Source organism: Coregonus lavaretus, assembly GCF_964263955.1.
Source record: "Coregonus lavaretus genome assembly, chromosome: 5".
Classification (NCBI taxonomy): domain Eukaryota; kingdom Metazoa; phylum Chordata; class Actinopteri; order Salmoniformes; family Salmonidae; genus Coregonus; species Coregonus lavaretus.
Genome location: NC_139992.1, coordinates 66,251,813 through 66,271,975, shown reverse-complemented (window position 1 = coordinate 66,271,975; position 20,163 = coordinate 66,251,813). Strand labels below are relative to the sequence as shown.

At 44.5% G+C, this 20,163-nt stretch overlaps 1 protein-coding gene across 1 annotated transcript in view; it reads left to right on the top strand.

The window, feature by feature from the left end:
- The window catches only part of LOC311129187 (voltage-gated inwardly rectifying potassium channel KCNH7-like), a gene marked incomplete at both ends in the record, with an annotated part of 49,856 nt that overhangs the window by 12,549 nt on the left and 17,144 nt on the right, over positions 1–20,163 (top strand). Inside the window, 4 exons of the mRNA XM_084161500.1 lie at positions 6,989–7,444; positions 7,656–7,676; positions 9,778–9,992; positions 11,847–12,272. Coding sequence (XP_084017626.1) covers positions 6,989–7,444; positions 7,656–7,676; positions 9,778–9,992; positions 11,847–12,272 — 1,118 coding nt within the window. The remainder of the gene's footprint in view (positions 1–6,988; positions 7,445–7,655; positions 7,677–9,777; positions 9,993–11,846; positions 12,273–20,163) is intronic.

Here is a 20,163-nt window from a genome sequence, read left to right as displayed (position 1 = left end):
TCAAGGCAAAGGGGGGCTACTTTGAAGAATCTAAAATCTAAAATATATTTTAGATTTGTCTAACACTTTTTTGGTTACATGATTCCATATGTGTTATTTCATAATTTTGATGTCTTCACTATTATTCTACAATGTAGAAAATGGTAAACATAAAGAAAAACACTTGAATGAGTAGGTGTGTCCAAAGTTTTGACTGGTACTGTATGTTAAAAATAAGCTTTTATGTGTCTGAATGTTGTGGGCATATACAGTGGGGAAAAAAAGTATTTAGTCAGCCACCAATTGTGCAAGTTCTCCCACTTAAAAAGATGAGAGAGGCCTGTAATTTTCATCATAGGTACACGTCAACTATGACAGACATAATGAGAAAGAAAAAAATCCAGAAAATCACATTGTAGGATTTTTAATGAATTTATTTGCAAATTATGGTGGAAAATATGTATTTGGTCAATAACAAAAGTTTCTCAATACTTTGTTATATACCAGGTCAAACGTTTTCTGTAAGTCTTCACAAGGTTTTCACACACTGTTGCTGGTATTTTGGCCCATTCCTCCATGCAGATCTCCTCTAGAGCAGTGATGTTTTGGGGCTGTCGCTGGGCAACACGGACTTTCAACTCCCTTCAAAGATTTTCTATGGGGTTGAGATCTGGAGACTGGCTAGGCCACTCCAGGACCTTGAAATGCTTCTTACGAAGCCACTCCTTCGTTGCCCGGGCGGTGTGTTTGGGATCATTGTCATGCTGAAAGACCCAGCCACGTTTCATCTTCAATGCCCTTGCTGATGGAAGGAGGTTTTCACTCAAAATCTCACGATACATGGCCCCATTCATTCTTTCCTTTACACGGATCAGTCGTCCTGGTCCCTTTGCAGAAAAACAGCCCCAAAGCATGATGTTTCCACCCCCATGCTTCACAGTAGGTATGGTGTTCTTTGGATGCAACTCAGCATTCTTTGTCCTCCAAACACGACGAGTTGAGTTTTTACCAGAAAGTTCTATTTTGGTTTCATCTGACCATATGACATTCTCCCAATCCTCTTCTGGATCATCCAAATGCACTCTAGCAAACTTCAGACGGGCCTGGACATGTACTGGCTTAAGCAGGGGGACACGTCTCGCACTGCAGGATTTGAGTCCCTGGCGGCGTAGTGTGTTACTGATGGTAGGCTTTGTTACTTTGGTTCCAGCTCTCTGCAGGTCATTCACTAGGTCCCCCTGTGTGGTTCTGGGATTTTTGCTCACCGTTCTTGTAATCATTTTGACCCCACGGGGTGAGATCTTGCGTGGAGCCCCAGATCGAGGGAGATTATCAGTGGTCTTGTATGTCTTCCATTTCCTAAAAATTTCTCCCACAGTTGATTTCTTCAAACCAAGCTGCTTACCTATTGCAGATTCAGTCTTCCCAGCCTGGTGCAGGTCTACAATTTTGTTTCTGGTGTCCTTTGACAGCTCTTTGGTCTTGGCCATAGTGGAGTTTGGAGTGTGACTGTTTGAGGTTGTGGACAGGTGTCTTTTATACTGATAACAAGTTCAAGCAGGTGCCATTAATACAGGTAACGAGTGGAGGACAGAGGAGCATCTTAAAGGAGAAGTTACAGGTCTGTGAGAGCCAGAAATCTTGCTTGTTTGTAGATGATCAAATACTTATTTTCCACCATAATTTGCAAATAAATTCATAAAAAATCCTACAATGTGATTTTCAGGATTTTTTTCCCCTCATTATGTCTGTCATAGTTGACGTGTACCTATGATGAAAATTACAGGCCTCTCTCATCTTTTTAAGTGGGAGAACTTGCACAATTGGTGGCTGACTAAATACTTTTTTCCCCCACTGTATATCGCTCATAAAAAATATTCATGCGAGTACACTGCTGATTGGCCAGCTCAGCCAATGAGCCAACATTACATCATGTTCGATGTCGGAAATAGCAAGCATTTTTTAAACAGTCTGTTTGAGATACAAGTTTGAGGTGTTTGTTTTTAAAGTGTTTTCACCAATTTATGGTTTGGTCACAAATATGAGTATAGGACGAGTCAACAACATGATTTGGGTATGAGTTAACAGATTATTAACTTTTAAAAGTGATGTTCACCGGACAGTTACTTTAACATCTGAAAGACAGATCACTAGATTGTGTTTCTCTTCACAAGTCAACTGAATAGAAATCTGAACCTAATAGATAATGGGCTGTTTTTCTATCTATCTATATATACAGTGGGGAGAACAAGTATTTGATACACTGCCGATTTTGCAGATTTTCCTACCTACAAAGCATGTAGAGGTCTGTAATTTTTATCATAGGTACACTTCAACTGGGAGAGACGGAATCTAAAACAAAAATCCAGAAAATCACATTGTATGATTTTTAAGTAATTAATTTGCATTTTATTGCATGACATAAGTATTTGATACATCAGAAAAGCAGAACTCAATATTTGGTACAGAAACCTTTGTTTGCAATTACAGAGATCATACGTTTCCTGTAGGTCTTGACCAGGTTTGCACACACTGCAGCAGGACTTTTGGCCCACTCCTCCATACAGACCTTCTCCAGATCCTTCAGGTTTCGGGGCTGTCGCTGGGCAATACGGACTTTCAGCTCCCTCCAAAGATTTTCTATTGGGTTCAGGTCTGGAGACTGGCTAGGCCACTCCAGGACCTTGAGATGCTTCTTACGGAGCCACTCCTTAGTTGCCCTGGCTGTGTGTTTCGGGTCGTTGTCATGCTGGAAGACCCAGCCACGTTTCATCTTCAATGCTCTTACTGAGGGAAGGAGGTTGTTGGCCAAGATTTCGCGATACATGGCCCCATCCATCCTCCCCTCAATACGGTGCAGTCGTCCTGTCCCCTTTGCAGAAAAGCATCCCCAAAGAATGATGTTTCCACCTCCATGCTTCACCTCCATGCTTCACGGTTGGGATGGTGTTCTTGGGGTTGTACTTCTTCTTCCTCCAAACACGGCGAGTGGAGTTTAGACCAAAAAGCTATATTTTTGTCTCATCAGACCACATTACCTTCTCCAATTCCTCCTCTGGATCATCCAGATGGTCATTGGCAAACTTCAGAAGGGCCTGGACATGCGCTGGCTTGAGCAGGGGGACCTTGCATGCGCTGCAGGATTTTAATCCATGACGGCGTAGTGTGTTACTAATGGTTTTCTTTGAGACTTTGGTCCCAGCTCTCTTCAGGTCATTGACCAGGTCCTGCCGTGTAGTTCTGGGCTGATCCCTCACCTTCCTCATGATCATTGATGCCCCACGAGGAGAGATCTTGCATGGAGCCCCAGACCGAGGGTGATTGAACTTGAACTTCTTCCATTTTCTAATAATTGCGCCAACAGTTGTTGCCTTCTCACCAAGCTGCTTGCCTATTGTCCTGTAGCCCATCCCAGCCTTGTGCAGGTCTACAATTTTATCCCTGATGTCCTTACACAGCTCTCTGGTCTTGGCCATTGTGGAGAGGTTGGCGTCTGTTTGATTGAGTGTGTGGACAGGTGTCTTTTATACAGGTAACGAGTTCAAACAGGTGCAGTTAATACAGGTAATGAGTGGAGAACAGGAGGGCTTCTTAAAGAAAAACTAACAGGTCTGTGAGAGCCGGAATTCTTACTGGTTGGTAGGTGATCAAATACTTATGTCATGCAATAAAATGCAAATTAATTACTTAAAAATCATACAATGTGATTTTCTGGATTTTTGTTTTAGATTCCGTCTCTCACAGTTGAAGTGTACCTATGATAAAAATTACAGACCTCTACATGCTTTGTAAGTAGGAAAACCTGCAAAATCGGCAGTGTATCAAATACTTGTTCTCCCCACTGTATATATATATATATATCAGCTGCTTCCATAGGATGAATGGATACAGATGCCTTTTTACCGGCGGGAGAGCTTTTGCATGGCCTTTTTTATTCCACAATTTATTTGGCCTCTGTCATTGTGGAATATTGGCATCTCTTTATTTTGCTTCAGCTGTGCTTATTTTTAGATGAGAACAAAGCAGTGGTATTTGAACTGGGGGCCGTGTCTCTTTACCATCTTCTCCACTGCTGTGTGTCAGAGGGTGTAAATGTCAACAAGACATCTCTGCTTGCTCCTGATTTGGAGGTGCCGAGCATCTCCTCTCACTGAGCAAGGCAGAGCCATCCGCACGTTCAGTATGAATCCTGAACACTGCACTGCACCCAAGGCGGTGGGGGTTGTGTGCGTGTCCTCTGTGTGTGTCGTGTGCGTGTTGTGGGTGTCATCTGTCTGTGCATCATCTGTGTGTGTGTTAGTGTGTGTGTGTGTTCATAACGCCACTGATCAGAGCTGATTGCTTGCTTTCATGCTAAAGGTCTTCACTGAGGGGAACAAACGCCACAGAAGGAAGGGACAGATAAGCATCTGGTGTGATCGATCAGCAGATTCCTCACCACAAGCACACTTATGACCAGTGCTTTATCCATTTTATGCATAGGCTTGCTGTTATTGGCCTCATATAAATATACTTTCCTTACAAAGTGATTTTGGGGGCAATGGGGAACTAATTATGAGCCTATGCATACTGTCTCCAGGTATCATAGCAACTAGCACAATAGTACGAGCAAAGGAGAGAATAATCCCTTCTTCACAGTCTGCACACAGAACCCCCTTCTCAGCATTTTCAAGATGCCATCAAGACCTGAGCACATAGAAGTAAAAAATTACCAGGAAAAGTGATGCGTTGGACCGTATGAAAATGAATCTTTCCTCAATGCTATTTATAAGGAAATGACGGTGGTATAGATTCACATAAAATACAATACATTATTTGAATTTAGGACTTAATTGTCAGCTAAATTCACTGGGTGCAACCAAGAGCTTTTCTTCCTCTTTGAACCATTTAATTCTAATTTCATACAGAGTTATTGCGACGGATTAATAGCTGCTGTATGAAATGGAAAATGAATGTGTTTAGAGCAAATGACGCCTAGAAGGCTTAGTGGTATAATAGAGAAAGAGTACCACATGCTCTCTCTTTCTTCCCAATGGAAATAAATACTGTACAGTAGTGGGGATGAAACTAAAAGCATATTCTAAATTTAATTCCCTGTCTTCTTGCTTCTGTATTGCTTCTATATCCCGTTCCTTTGACATTTCTACAAAACACACAGGAACTGTGTTCTACATAAGTACATTTTGACATAAGCAGGAGTAAAATACTAAAACAGCCATTATTAATTCAGAAGGCTCAGTGAGGATCAAGTGCTCTCTGCCCTACCATTCATAAATCAACAGCTTCTATCTGCATTCATACAAAGCATGTGTCAGAGCTCGTGAAGGAGGCCTTGTCTGGTGATGCTGGGTTTACAGCTTGATGCCATTTGCATACAGATTAAACCAGTGAGAGGAGGAAAGCAGCAATAAATCCATTAGGCTACTACAAAAAAACTGTATGTAGGCTTGCAAAATGTTGGTAACTTTCCCACATTTCTTTCCCCAATATCCTGTTTGGAGGATTCCGGATTTCCTTCTTATTTCCTGCTGATTCCGGGAATCTTCCATCTGGGATTTCCTGAAATTTTGGAAAAGCTACCAGAACTTTGCAACCCTAACTTTATACTTCTGGAACTTGGAGTTCACCTGAAACAAGCAGCCCTCTACTTTCCTCTGGCATCTCAGATTATTGTAAATCAATACACCTACTGTGATGATGTGATGTTGAAGGAGTCAGGCGCAGGAGGGTAAATCACAGAATAACAGGCTGTATTCCGCAAATACAGGGTTACACAGAAATGCGTCAAACACTCTAGTGCGCAAAACAAGCGCACTGGAAAATACAAGGCACACAGGGAAGTATCCCGGCGATACAAAATACACGGAGCTCCACCGAGCTTCACTATCCTCCACAATAAACAATCACACACAAAGACAAGGGGGCAGAGGGAACACTTATACAGGTACTGATGAACCAGGTGTGTGTAATAAACAAGACAAAACAAATGGAATGATGAGATGAGGAGCGGCAGTGGCTAGAAGGCCGGTGACGACGAAGCTTGCCCGAACAAGGAGAGGTGGCAGCTTCGGAGGAAGTCGTGACACCTACAGTAGAGACGCTGAGGCATCTATTCCTATGTCCATAAAGAAGGCAGGTCAAAATTGCAGATTTTCTGCCATTAGGGGCTATTTCAGTGGCCTGTCCAGGGGCCCTGTTGAGTGTGATGGCTTTATTGTGTATTAGGGTTGTAACATAAGCAAATGTGGTTGGGGAATGGAAACAGATGGCAGTGACATGATGCAAGGAGGGTGCTGAACGATGGCTGCCTCATATTTATGAGTGAGCCTGGGGCTCACTTTCACCCCTTCTATTGTTAATGAACCCAAACTACAGTTCCCTCACCCTTTTTTATATGTGCCTGTGTGTCCACTCTGAAGACTTTACTGGACAGTGGACACACATGAGATACTGGACACACCATCTCAGTTAAATTAAGGAAGGAGATTCATTTTACGTTGTGTTTCCACTTATAACCTTGAACGCGATATGATACATTATGATACGCTGCGGCGTACGCCAATAGATAGTGCCCATTTATCAAAGTTTAATTTCTTAATCATCAAATAAGAAAGAACACTATGACAGGCGTAACAGCAGTATACACACTATGCACCGAGGGGTAATGGGGCGATCAAGGTTATTCAGTCACGTACCATTAAATGCCATTGGATTAGAGGTCGATTCTCCTGCTTTCTGCTTTCTCTGTTTGATCATGAACACATAAGGTAATCCAATTATAGAATTCCACACAATCAGAGAAATGAAAGTGCACCTTCCAGCTCAAAGAACAGTAATGACATTTGCATTCATTGAAAATGTGACTGAATTGACTAAAGAGTTGTTGCTATTGCTATGCTTTAGATCTTTTACATTTTATGTTATACAGTCAAAATCATAATTTCTCATCATTTAATCATTTGATTGTTTAATGCAGGAATAAACACGTCCAACATTTTCTGTTGTTTAGGAAAGGGACGATTCTTCAGATTCCGCCAGGCTGCCTTGAGTCTGGTCTCCAACAAACAGTCTCTTCCACAAGAAGACCCAGATGCCGTCATGGTGGACTCCCTCTCCCCCAAACAGAACGAGGACTCAGTGGCTCTGACCAACTTCCAGTCGCCCCTGACCGAGGACAACTGCAGCCCCACCGATGCCAACGACACACGGGCCCTCATCAGCTCCAGCCACCAGTCCTCCCAGGCCAGTGTGCATGAACCCGGACCCCTGGACCACTCCTCACCCAAGCAGCACCCGTGGGACAGGCTGTACCAGACGGAGGCGCACCAGTCCACCACCTGCCTGGCTCACACCATCTCCAGAGGCAGCATCAGCAGGAGCAGCATGAGGCGAGCCTCCTCCGTCCACGACATAGAAGGCTTCAGTAACTCCAAGAGCATATTCAGGGACCGACACGCGAGTGAAGGTAAAGTAGGAGGATGAAATGTCTAACGAAAGCTTTGTGGTCCCTAGATTTCGAATGGGGACAGAGCTATTATCATCTTTGTGTCCTGTGAGAGCTCCTTGCTCAGGAATTGTGTATTATAGTATACTATTACAGATCTATGCCAGCATTATTTGCATCCACACTATTTCTGTCTTCTCTCTTCCTCTCACCACTATGACGCTGCTTTTAGACAATGGTCGCTATATCAGAGGTAACGATGTGTTCCCTGACCATGCTTGTCGTGCATTGGACTGTTTGAAGCATGTATCCCAATCAAGCCAATTGACCACAATGAGTGATGATGATTTCTCCCTGAAATTCTACTCTCAATGAAGTGCTGCACTTGAGAATGTGTTATGACTGAGACAGTTGAGTGCTTTTGTCATGTCAGCTATTTTAAATGTCTTTAGATGATTGATCAACACCTCCTGAATGAAAGCCTGCTGCCTCCACTGAGTGCTAATATTGCCATCCCCACCCAACCCAACACCTGCATGAAAGAAAGCTATTTTGCTTTCTTGGGGGGGAATCAGTGGTCACTATGCTCTGTCTGCTTCCCATGAGTTTCCCTGATCACCAACGCCAACCATCATCAAATATGTGATGTTTGGCTAACTGCTACAGCTTTGACCTCTGTCCACGTACTACACTGCTCAAAAATTAAAGGGAACACTAAAATAACACATCCTAGATCTGAATGAATGAAATAATCTTATTAAATACTTTTTTCTTTACATAGTTGAATGTGCTGACAACAAAATCACACAAAAATTATCAATGGAAATCAAATGTATCAACTCATGGAGGTCTGGATTTGGAGTCACCCTCAAAATTAAAGTGGAAAACCACACTACAGGCTGATCCAACTTTGATGTAATGTCCTTAAAACAAGTCAAAATGAGGCTCAGTAGTGTGTGTGGCCTCCACGTGCCTGTATGACCTCCCTACAACACCTGGGCATGCTCCTGATGAGGTGGCGGATGGTCTCCTGAGGGATCTCCTCCCAGACCTGGACTAAAGCATCCGCCAACTCCTGGACAGTCTGTGGTGCAACGTGGCGTTGGTGGATGGAGCGAGACATGATGTCCCAGATGTGCTCAATTGGATTCAGGTCTGGGGAACGGGCGGGCCAGTCCATAGCATCAATGCCTTCCTCTTGCAGGAACTGCTGACACACTCCAGCCACATGAGGTCTAGCATTGTCTTGCATTAGGAGGAACCCAGGGCCAACCGCACCAGCATATGGTCTCACAAGGGGTCTGAGGATCTCATCTCGGTACCTAATGGCAGTCAGGCTACCTCTGGCGAGCACATGGAGGGCTGTGCGGCCCCCCAAAGAAATGCCACCCCACACCATGACTGACCCACCGCCAAACCGGTCATGCTGGAGGATGTTGCAGGCAGCAGAACGTTCTCCACGGCATCTCCAGACTCTGTCACGTCTGTCACATGTGCTCAGTGTGAACCTGCTTTCATCTGTGAAGAGCACAGGGCGCCAGTGGAGAATTTGCCAATCTTGGTGTTCTCTGGCAAATGCCAAACGTCCTGCACGGTGTTGGGCTGTAAGCACAACCCCCACCTGTGGACGTCGGGCCCTCATACCACCCTCATGGAGTCTGTTTCTGACCGTTTGAGCAGACACATGCACATTTGTGGCCTGCTGGAGGTCATTTTGCAGGGCTCTGGCAGTGTTCCTCCTGCTCCTCCTTGCACAAAGGCGGAGGTAGCAGTCCTGCTGCTGGGTTGTTGCCCTCCTACGGCCTCCTCCACGTCTCCTGATGTACTGGCCTGTCTCCTGGTAGCGCCTCCATGCTCTGGACACTATGCTGACAGACACAGCAAACCTTCTTGCCACAGCTCGCATTGATGTGCCATCCTGGATGAGCTGCACTACCTGAGCCACTTGTGTGGGTTGTAGACTCAGTCTCATGCTACCACTAGAGTGAAAGCACCGCCAGCATTCAAAAGTGACCAAAACATCAGCCAGGAAGCATAGGAACTGAGAAGTGGTCTGTGGTCACCACCTGCAAAACCAGTCCTTTATTGGGGGTGTCTTGCTAATTGCCTATAATTTCCACCTGTTGTCTATTCCATTTGCACAACAGCATGTGAAATGTATTGTCAATCAGTGTTGCTTCCTAAGTGGACAGTTTGATTTCACAGAAGTGTGATTGACTTGGAGTTACATTGTGTTGTTTAAGTGTTCCCTTTATTTTTTTGAGCAGTGTACTACATGTCCTTTACTAGAGCTATGCTATACTGTATTACCATCTCTCGACAGTAAATTCCTTTGCGTTGTCTTTATGTTCCAGGTCCGTTCAATCATCTCAAGTCCAGTTTGCTGGGCTCCACCTCTGAATCCAACATCAACAAGTACAGCACCATTAACAAGATCCCGCTGATTGCGCTCAACTTCACGGAGCGGAATAATGACAATAAGGCACACTCTCCCCCATCGTCAGAAAACACTATCATAGCACCCAAGGTCAAGGACAGAACGCACAACGTCACTGAAAAAGTCACACAGGTGAGACAATTGGCTGTCTGGAAAGCACATTTGACTGTTGTAACATTAGTTGGAATAATCACGTTAAAATATTTTTTCATACAACCTTCATGTTACATTATGCGTACGAGCCACAAAATAAGACATTTACCAAATTAATGCCAGACACATTGCTGCCTATATTATTCATTATGTTTGCACTAATAGCTGCTTTTGAATCCTATGTTTCCACACTGTTTAATTCCTTCTAGGCTGAATGACATTGGTACTAATGCAATGAAATGACATGTGATTCAATATAATATGTCATTTAGCAGACGCTCTTATCCAGAGCGACTTACAGCAGCAATTAGGGTTAAGTGCCTTGCTCAAGGGCACATCGACAGATTTTTCACCTAGTCGGCTCGGGGATTAGAACCAGCGACCTTTCGGTTACTGGCACAACGCTCTTAACCACTAAGCTACCTGCCACCACTAAGCTACCTGCCGCCGCTACCTGCCGCCCCAATGAATTGGAGAAACAATCTCATCAATTAATAGTCATACCGGTGTGACGTTTGCTCTGTAGAAAAACAAGTCCAGCAGTGTAATACAGTATGTAGTAGAAGCTCTCCTGCTTGTTCCTACGACAACTAAGCGCTGTATAGTGACTGTCCTCTAATTAACGTCAGTGTCAAACCTCAGCACAGGCTGTAGGGTAGAAGACCAAGCTTTCCCATACAATCGGACCTTCTTTGACAGGCGAAAACAGAGCACTCCTCCTGACAATGACAATCTATAGAAGGGACAAGCCATTCTCACTCATAAATACAGCCATCATCCTACTGAACTCTCTGAATTTTCTTGGTTGCACTACCTTGAATTAGCCATTCGATGTGTTTTTCACATTAGATACGGTGCCTGTCGAGATGAATGGAAGAATCCATAATTCATCTTGTAGATGTGCTGAGGCAACATAAAACAAAGCCCTCTGTCCTCATCATTTCTCCAGCACTATTTATCAGCAGATAGGTCTCTCTTTGCAGCCTGTCAGAGCTCATTACGATCCAGAGCAGAGGAAAGCCACATACTTACTGGCCATTAGATTACAACATTGCTTAGATAGCCATAATAAGCCACAGAGTCAGAGTCCAACCATGGAGAGAAGCCAACCGAGATGTTAAAGAAGCTGTTGAGCAATGGACACTGTCTGTTGTATCTCTACCATTGTTATGAATAGAGCACTGCAAATGTAAAAAACATTTGCAAAATGTAGTATTTTCAAAAGATATACTGCTAGGATACGTAACCTGATTATCGTCCCTCAATTCTATCATTAAATCAAATTGCATTTTCAAAATGAGCTACCCCAAAGAATCTATACATGAATTTACTACCAGAATGTTAGACGGTAAGGCAGTGATTCTGTAGCCTGGTTGCTGTCTCTGTTCGGCAATTACATTCCACTCCTTGTAATTTGCCAAAGACAGGAGTGGAATGTTAGCTAAAAAGACTGGTACCCAGACTTGTGATCCTGTGGAACACCTCTGATATTGGAAATCATATTATTCACATCCCAAGACGGAGGCAATCGTCCTGTCTGTCAAATGAGAGGAGAGGACTTGTCCTAATAGAGTTGGACTGTGCAGCACTTACTCTCAGGTTAGCTGAATCATAGCGGCTGTCAAGTCCTTGAGCCAGGAACATTACCTGGATTGCTCCGGCAATAGCCAGCTACTGAGATAAGGGAGTTAAAAGCTGCCTCGGATTGATGATTACATTGCCACTCAGAGAAACGTTTGACACTCAAATCTACAGTGTAAACTTTCTTTGTCAGAATTTATTTTAATTAGTGCTCTTAGTGATTGCTGTCCCCTCTTCTCTCTGCTACTACAGGTACTGTCACTGGGTGCTGATGTCCTTCCAGAATACAAGCTCCAGACTCCACGCATGGACAGATTCACCATCCTCCACTACAGCCCATTCAAAGCTATGTGGGACTGGCTCATCCTGCTGCTGGTCATCTATACAGCCATCCTCACACCCTACTCTGCTGCTTTCCTACTCAATGACCGCGAGGAGCAAATGAGGCGTGAGTGTGGATACTCCTGCAATCCCCTGAATGTGGTGGATTTCATGGTGGACATCATGTTCATCGTTGACATCGTTATCAACTTCCGGACCACATATGTGAATCTGAATGAGGAAGTCGTCAGCCAGCCAGGGAAGATCGCCATTCACTATTTCAAAGGCTGGTTCCTTATAGACATGGTGGCTGCAATCCCCTTTGACCTGCTTATCTTCGGTTCAGGATCAGATGAAGTAAGTCATCCCTAATGCATTTCTTTCCCTGTGTTTTTCTCTCTCTGGGAGGTTTATTGCATATCACTTCAGCAGTGCTTCCACTCTTTTCCCATTTATTAAGCTCAGACTTATGCCCGTGGGCTACTTCTTAAAGGCTGAATTTTTCTGTCTCGGCTCTGAAAAGGATTACTGTATTAAATTGCATGTTGTTGTTGTTGTTTTTTTTGAATGGCCGTCGTTTCAAAATCCATTTACGTGGATTAATGGCTTCAATGATGCATTTAAATGAGGAGCGAGCCAGCAGACCCCAGCAGTGCTGTATGCACAGCTGACATACAGATGTGAAAGGCCCATTGGCAGGCAGGCCCAGGGCCGGATTAAGAATTCATAGGCCCCGGGGCTTTGGATTTGTATAGCCCCCCGTTCCCGACACACCCTAATTTTCTGTAAACAAATCCACGCACAAAGATGCAATTCGGTGCGTGGTAAATTTACTGTTGAAGAAAAAGGCCCTTTATTATAAAGCCATAACATTTGCGATGTGGCATAGGCTACAGTTGAGCAGAGACGTTTTTAGGCATGGGGAAAAATTTGTAGCAGGGTCCGGATTTTTTGTTGCCTTTTTATAAATGCATTTCATGGAATTCTATGTCATTTACATGGCAGAAGACATTAGCAGAAAAAATGTTTAATACTTCACAAATGACGGAAATTAGTGGCTACTCTGACACTGACAAACTGAGATCAATAAAAATGATCTGGTCTTGAATTCAAACAATAGCCCAGTCCAATGAAGTGACACACAGATGTTACAATATTAGGAGGAAATAAATAAATGAATATATAAAAAGGTAGGGCCTTGGAAAAACAAAAAAAGGTAGGGCCGTGGATCAGAAAACCAGTCAGTATCTGGTGTGACCACCATTTGCCTCACGCAGCATGACATCTCCTTCGCATAGAGTTGATCAGGTTATTGATTGTGGCCTGTGGGATGTTGTCCCAGTCCTCTTCATTGGCTGTGTGAAGTTGCTGGATATTGGCGGGAACTGGAACACGCTGTCGTACACGTCGATCTAGAGCATCCCAAACATGCTCAATGGGTGACATTGTCTGGTGAGTATGCAGGCCATGGAAGAACTGGACCATTTTCAGCTTCCAGGAATTGTGTACAGATCCTTGCGACATGGGGCCGTTCATTATCATGCTGAAACATGAGGTGATGGCGGAGGATGAATGGCACGACAATGGGCCTCAGGATCTCATCACGGTATCTCTGTGCATTCAAATTGCCATCGATAAAATGCAATTGTGTTCATTGTCCGTACCTTATGCCTGCCTATACCATAACCCCACTGCCACCATGGGGCACTCTGTTCACAACGTTGACGTCAGCAAACCGCTCGCCCACACGACGCCATACACGCCATCTGCCCGGTACAGTTTAAACCGGGATTCATCAGTGAAGAGCACACTTCTCCAGTGTGCCAGTGGCCATCGAAGGTGAGCATTTGCCTACTGAAGTCGGTTACGACGCCAAACAGCAGTCAGGTTAAGACCCTGGTGAGGATGACGAGCACGCAGATGATCTTCCCTGAGACGGTTTCTGACAGTTTGTGCAGAAATTATATTCTTCGGTTGTGCAAACCCACAGTTTCATCAGCTGTCCGGGTGGCTGGTCTCAGATGATCCTGCAGGTGAAGAAGCCGGATGTGGAGGTCCTGGGCTGGCGTGGTTACACATGGTCTGCGGTTGTGAGGCTGGTTGGACGTACTGCCAAATTCTCTAAAACGACATTGCAGGCAGCTTATGGTAGAGAAATGAACATGCCAATTGCATGCTCCCTCAAAACTTGAGACATCTGTGGCATTGTGTTGTGTGACAAAACTGCACATTTTAGAGTGGCCTTTTATTGATCCCAGCACAAGATGCACCTGTGTAATGATCATGCTGTTTAATCAGCTTCTTGATATGCCACATCTGTCAGGTGGGTGGATTATCTTGGCAAAGGAGAAATGCTCACTAATAGGGATGTAAACAAATTTGTGCACAACATTTTAGAGAAATAAGCTATTTGTGCGAATGGAACATTTCTGGGATCTTTTATTTCAGCTGATGAAACATGGGACCAACACATTTTGTACTTATATTTTTGTTCAGTATATATACAGTGCATTCGGAAAGTATTCAGACCCCTTACCTTTTTCCACATTTTGTTATGTTACAGCCTTATTCTAAAATGGATAAGATAAAATATGTCCTCATCAGTCTACACAATGCCCCATAATGACAAAGTGAAAACCGTTTTTTAGAATTTTTGGCAAATGTATTAAAAATAAAAATAAACAGATACCGTATTTACATAAGTATTCAGACCCTTTGCTATGAGTCTCGAAATTGAGCTCAGGTGCATCCTGTTTCCATTGATCATCCTTGAGATGTTTCTACAACTTGATTGGAGTCCACCTCTGGTAAAGTCAATTGATTGGACATGATTTGGAAAGGGACACACCTGTCTATATAAGGTCCCACAGTTGACAGTGCATGTCAGAGCAAAAACCAAGCAATGAGATCGAAGGAATTGTCCATAGAGCTCTGAGACAGGATTGAGTCGAGGCACAGATCTGGGGAAGGATACCAAAAATGTTTTTCAGCATTGAAGGTCCCCAAGAACACAGTGGCCATCATTTTTAAATGGAAGAAGATTGGAACCACCAAGACTCTTCCTAGAGCTGGCTGCCCGGCCAAACTGGGCAATCGGGGTAGAAGGACCTTGGTCAGGGAGGTGACCAAGAACCCGATGGTCATACTGACAGAGCTCCAGAGTTCCTCTGTGCAGAGGGGAGAACCTTCCAGATGGACAACCATCTCTGCAGCACTCCACCAATCAGGCCAGACGGAAGCCACTCCTCAGTAAAAGGCACATGACAGCCTGCTTGGAGTTTGCCAAAAGGCACCTAAAGGACTCTCAGACCATGAGAAACATCATGCTGTATGGATGTTTTTCAGCGGCAGGGACTGGGAGACTAGTCAGGATCGAGGGAAAGATGAACGGAGCAAAGTACAGAGACATCCTTGATGAAAATCTGCTCCAGAGCGCTCAGGATCTCAGACTGGGGCGAAGGTTCACTTTCCAACAGGACAATGACCCTAAGCACACAGCCAAGACAACGCAGGAGTGGCTTCGGGACAAGTCTCTGAATGTCCTTGAGTGTCCCAGCCAGAGCCTGGACTTGAACCCGATCTAACATCTCTGGAGAGACCTGAAAATAGCTGTGCAGTGACGCTCCCCATCCAACCTGACAGAGCTTGAGAGGATCTGCCGAGAAGAATGTGAGAAACTCCCCAAATACAGGTGTGCCAAGCGTCATACCCAAGAAGACTCTAAGCTGTCATCGCTGCCAAAGGTGCTTCAACAAAGTACTGAGTAAAATGTCTGAAAACCAGTTTTTGCTTTGTCATTGTGGGGTATTGCATGTAGATTGATGAGGGGAAAAAACTCTTTAATCCATTTGGGAATAAGGCTGTAACGTAACAAAATGTGGAAAAAGTTAAGGGGTGTGAATACTTTCCGAATGCACTGTATATACATACTACAGTAGGCTACTAAATAAACTTTTCAGTGCCGCACTGACTCACCCAATGATGAAGATGAAGCCATAAGCTATTGCCACGAGGAGAGAAGCCTATCTCAAGATGAGCTACATTGAAAAACATTGCTGTTGTTCGCTCAAAATTAGAGTTGTTGATGGAGTTAATTATTTTATTTTATTTGTTCTACAGACAGATTAGTCTTCTCTTTTCAGCAGTAGGCATTTGCTTTCCAAACTATACATTTTTCTTGTGATTGTAGCCTAGAAGTTAAGAGCGTTGTGCCAATAACCAAAAGGTTGCTGGATCGAATCCCCGAGTCGACTAGGTGATAATCTGTCGATGTGCCCTTGAAAGGCACTTAATCCTAATTGCTCCTGTAAATCGCTCTGGATAAGACCGTCTGTTAAATTACTAAAATGTAAATGTATGTATTTTCAAATGTGTAAAAGGCAAACTGACAGCTGCAAACAACCATAGAAATATAGTCCATAGATAGCAGTTCCCATTCAAGTCAGGACTGGCAGCCATTGCTAGTGTACCCATGAGTTTAACAGTCAAATTGCCAGGGTAAGAAGTTCCAAAACCCTTCTATGGATTATATGTCTATGGCTATAATGCAACAAGCTGTTCTATATTTTGCTGGCATTCTGCCCAAATTGTGGCCTTCCGACTGTAGGCATACCTGTAACTGCCAAAATAAAAGAAACAAGTAAATGAGGGATAGAAAGTATATATTATGGTGTGGGGTGCATTTCCCTGCCATGGTTTAGGTCCACTTCTAGAATCTATGCCAAGGCGCATTGAAACTGTTCTGGCAGCTCGTGGTGGCCCAACACCCTATTAAAACAGTATGTTGGTTTCCTATTATTTTAGCAGTTACAGTTGAAGTTGGAAGTTTACATACACTTAGGTTGGAGTCATTAAAACTCGTTTTTCAACCACTCCTGTCACGACTTCCGCCGTGACCCTGGACAACACCCTGTCGTTCTCCACTAACATCAAAGCGGTGACCCGATCCTGTAGGTTCATGCTCTACAACATTCGAAGAGTACGACCCTACCTTACACAGGAAGCGGCACAAGTCCTAATCCAGGCACTTGTCATCTCCCGTCTGGATTACTGCAACTCGCTGTTGGCTGGGCTCTCTTTCTGTGCCATTAAACCCCTACAACTCATCCAGAACGCTGCAGCCCGTCTGGTGTTCAACCTTCCCAAGTTCTCTCACATCACCCCGCTCCTCCGCACCCTCCACTGGCTTCCAGTTGAAGCTCGCATCTGCTACAAGACCATGGTGCTTGCCTACGGAGCTGTGAGGACAACGGCACCTCCTTACCTTCAGGCTCTGATCAGTCCCTACACCCAAACGAGGACATTGCGTTCTTCCACCTCTGGCCTGCTGGTCCCCCTACCTCTGCGGATGCACAGTTCCCGCTCAGCCCAGTCAAAACTGTTCGCTGCTCTGGCACCCCAATGGTGGAACAAGCTCCCTCACGACGCCAGGACAGCGGAGTCACTGACCACCTTCCGGAGACACTTGAAACCCTACCTCTTTAAGGAATACCTGGGATAGTATAAAAGTAATCCTTCTGTGTCATTGTTTAATTTCAGCCTGTCACAATTTCATTCAATCCAAAATCATTAAATTTAGCCCCATTGTCTTCTATGCCACCAAGGTTTGTCTCACCTTTTCATGTACTGTATGTGTTAGATGAAAGTGACACTGCACCATGCCTATGAAACAGGTTGTTCAGTAGAACTACAGCCTGTTTTTAGGGATAATTGGTGACCATTTTTATCAGTTTACTTTATTGAGCTATTTTATCATAACCTGCAAGTGTGTAACGAGTGTTAGTGTATTGTGGTGGATCGAAGTCAGGCGCAGGACACAGAACTCGAAGAAACGTACTTTACTGAAAATGAGTAAAGAAAACAACACAGAAATACCTCCACACAGGAAGGAACTAATCCGCTCACCAACGACACACAAAACGAAAAACAACCACGCACAAAACACATTGGGAGCCACTGGGTAAATAGGGAAGGCGTGATACAATAATGGGCAACTGGTGTGTGACATTAGACAACAGGTGCAACATAGAAACATAGAACATAGATTGGCAGTAGCTAGTATTCCGGTGACGACGAACGCCACAGCCTGCCCGAGCAAGGAGGAGGGGCAGCCTCGGCAGAATCCGTGACAGTACCCCCCCCCCCCCCCCCCCTTGGGGACGGCCAGGAGGACGCGGCGCGGGGCGAGTCGGATGACTACGGTGGAAATCCCTCAACATGGAGGGATCGAGGATGTCCCTCCTAGGGACCCAGCACCGCTCCTCCGGACCGTACCCCTCCCACTCCACGAGATACTGCAGGCCTCCCACCCGACGCCTCGAATCTAACATGGAACGGACCGAGTACGCCGGTGCCCCCCCGATGTCCAGTGGGGGCGGAGGAACCTCCCGTATCTCAGACTCCGGGAGTGGACCAGCTACCACCGGCCTGAGGAGAGACACATGGAACGAGGGGTTAATACGATACTCAGGAGGAAGCTGTAACCTATAACATACCTTGTTCAATCTCCCTGGCTCTGGGACTCTATATGTTGAGCCAGGGTGTGTTCTTTCTATGTGGTGTATTTCTATGTTGGGAGTTCTAGTTTGTTTATTTCTATGTTGGCCTGAGTGACTCCCAATCAGAGGCAACGAGTGTCAGCTGTGGCTGGTTGTCTCTGATTGGGAGCCATATTTAAACTGTCTGTTTTTCCCTTTGTGTTTGTGGGTTCTTGTTCCGTGTTGGTCTATGTTACCTAGGACGTTACGAGTCGTTTTGTTGTTTTGTTCATTGTCAGTATTTATCACTATAGATAAATAAACATGTTTGTTCATCACGCTGCGCCTTGGTCTATTCCGTACGACGATCGTGACAGAAACCTTAATATAAAGTTACTCAAGTAAAAGTGAAAATCACCCAGTAAAATACTACTTGAGGAAAAGTCTAAAAGTATTTGGTTTAAAATATACTTAAGTATCAAAAGTAAATGTAATTGCTAAAATATAATTTTATACTAAGTATAAAAAGTAGAAGTATAAATCATTTCAAATGTCTTATATTAAGGAAAGCAGACTGCACCATTTTCTTGTTTTCAAAATGTATGGCTAGCCAGGGGCACATTCCAACACATTATTTACAAAAGATGCATTTGTGTTTAGTGAGTCCGCCAGAACATAGGCAGTAGGGATAACCATGTGTTATCTTGATAAGTGCGTGAATTTCACAATTTTCCTGTTCTGCTAAGCATTCAAAATGTAACGAGTACTCAGGGAAAATGTATGGAGTAAAAATAAACATATTTTCTTTAGGAATGTAGTGAAGTAAAAGTAGTCAAAAATATAATAGTCAAGTAAAGATACCCCCAAAAAACCTACTTAAGTACTTTAAACCACTGTTAATATGATATCTGAGTGAGAATGACTAACAAAATTAATGGGGGGCCCATGGAGGTCAGGGCCCTGGGCACGTGCCCTGCGTGCCTGGTCGGTTTTCGTCCATGATTACTACAAGTTTAGATAGCTGGCTAGACTAACTATCAAAAAATTGTTAGCTGACAATGGCTATTTAAGTGACTGTCAGTGACTGACATAAGAGAAAAACTGCTGAATGATACTGTCATGTTCGTCGTTAAGAGAGGAGGACCAAGGCGCAGCGTGATGAACGAACATGTTTATTTATCATTAGCGATAAACACGGACAGTAAACAAAAACAACAAACGACTCGTAACGTCCTAGGTAACATAGACCAACACGGAACAAGAACCCACAAACACAAAGGGAAAAACAGACAGTTTAAATATGGCTCCCAATCAGAGACAACCAGCCACAGCTGACACTCGTTGCCTCTGATTGGGAGTCACTCAGGCCAACATAGAAATAAACAAACTAGAACTCCCAACATAGAAATACACCACATAGAACGAACACACCCTGGCTCAACATAAAGAGTCCCAGAGCCAGGGTGTTACAGTACCCCCCCCCCTAAAGGCGCGGACTGCGACCGCGCCTCAACTAGAGCAAAACAGGGGAGGGCTGGGTGGGCATTCCTCTCGGCGGCGGTTCTGGCTCCGGCCTAGCCCACCACCCTCCAGTAAACCCCCCATAGCGCCCCTGGTCCGGTCTGGCCCCGCTGGCTGGAGCTGAACTGGACGTAGCAGGAGCGGTTAGCTTCAGCTCCGTAGTGGAGCAGTCGACCGGTACCTTACCAGGCACCGGTGACCCAGGCAGGGTTGTGCTGGACTGACGACGCGCACCCCTGGCTTGGTGCGTG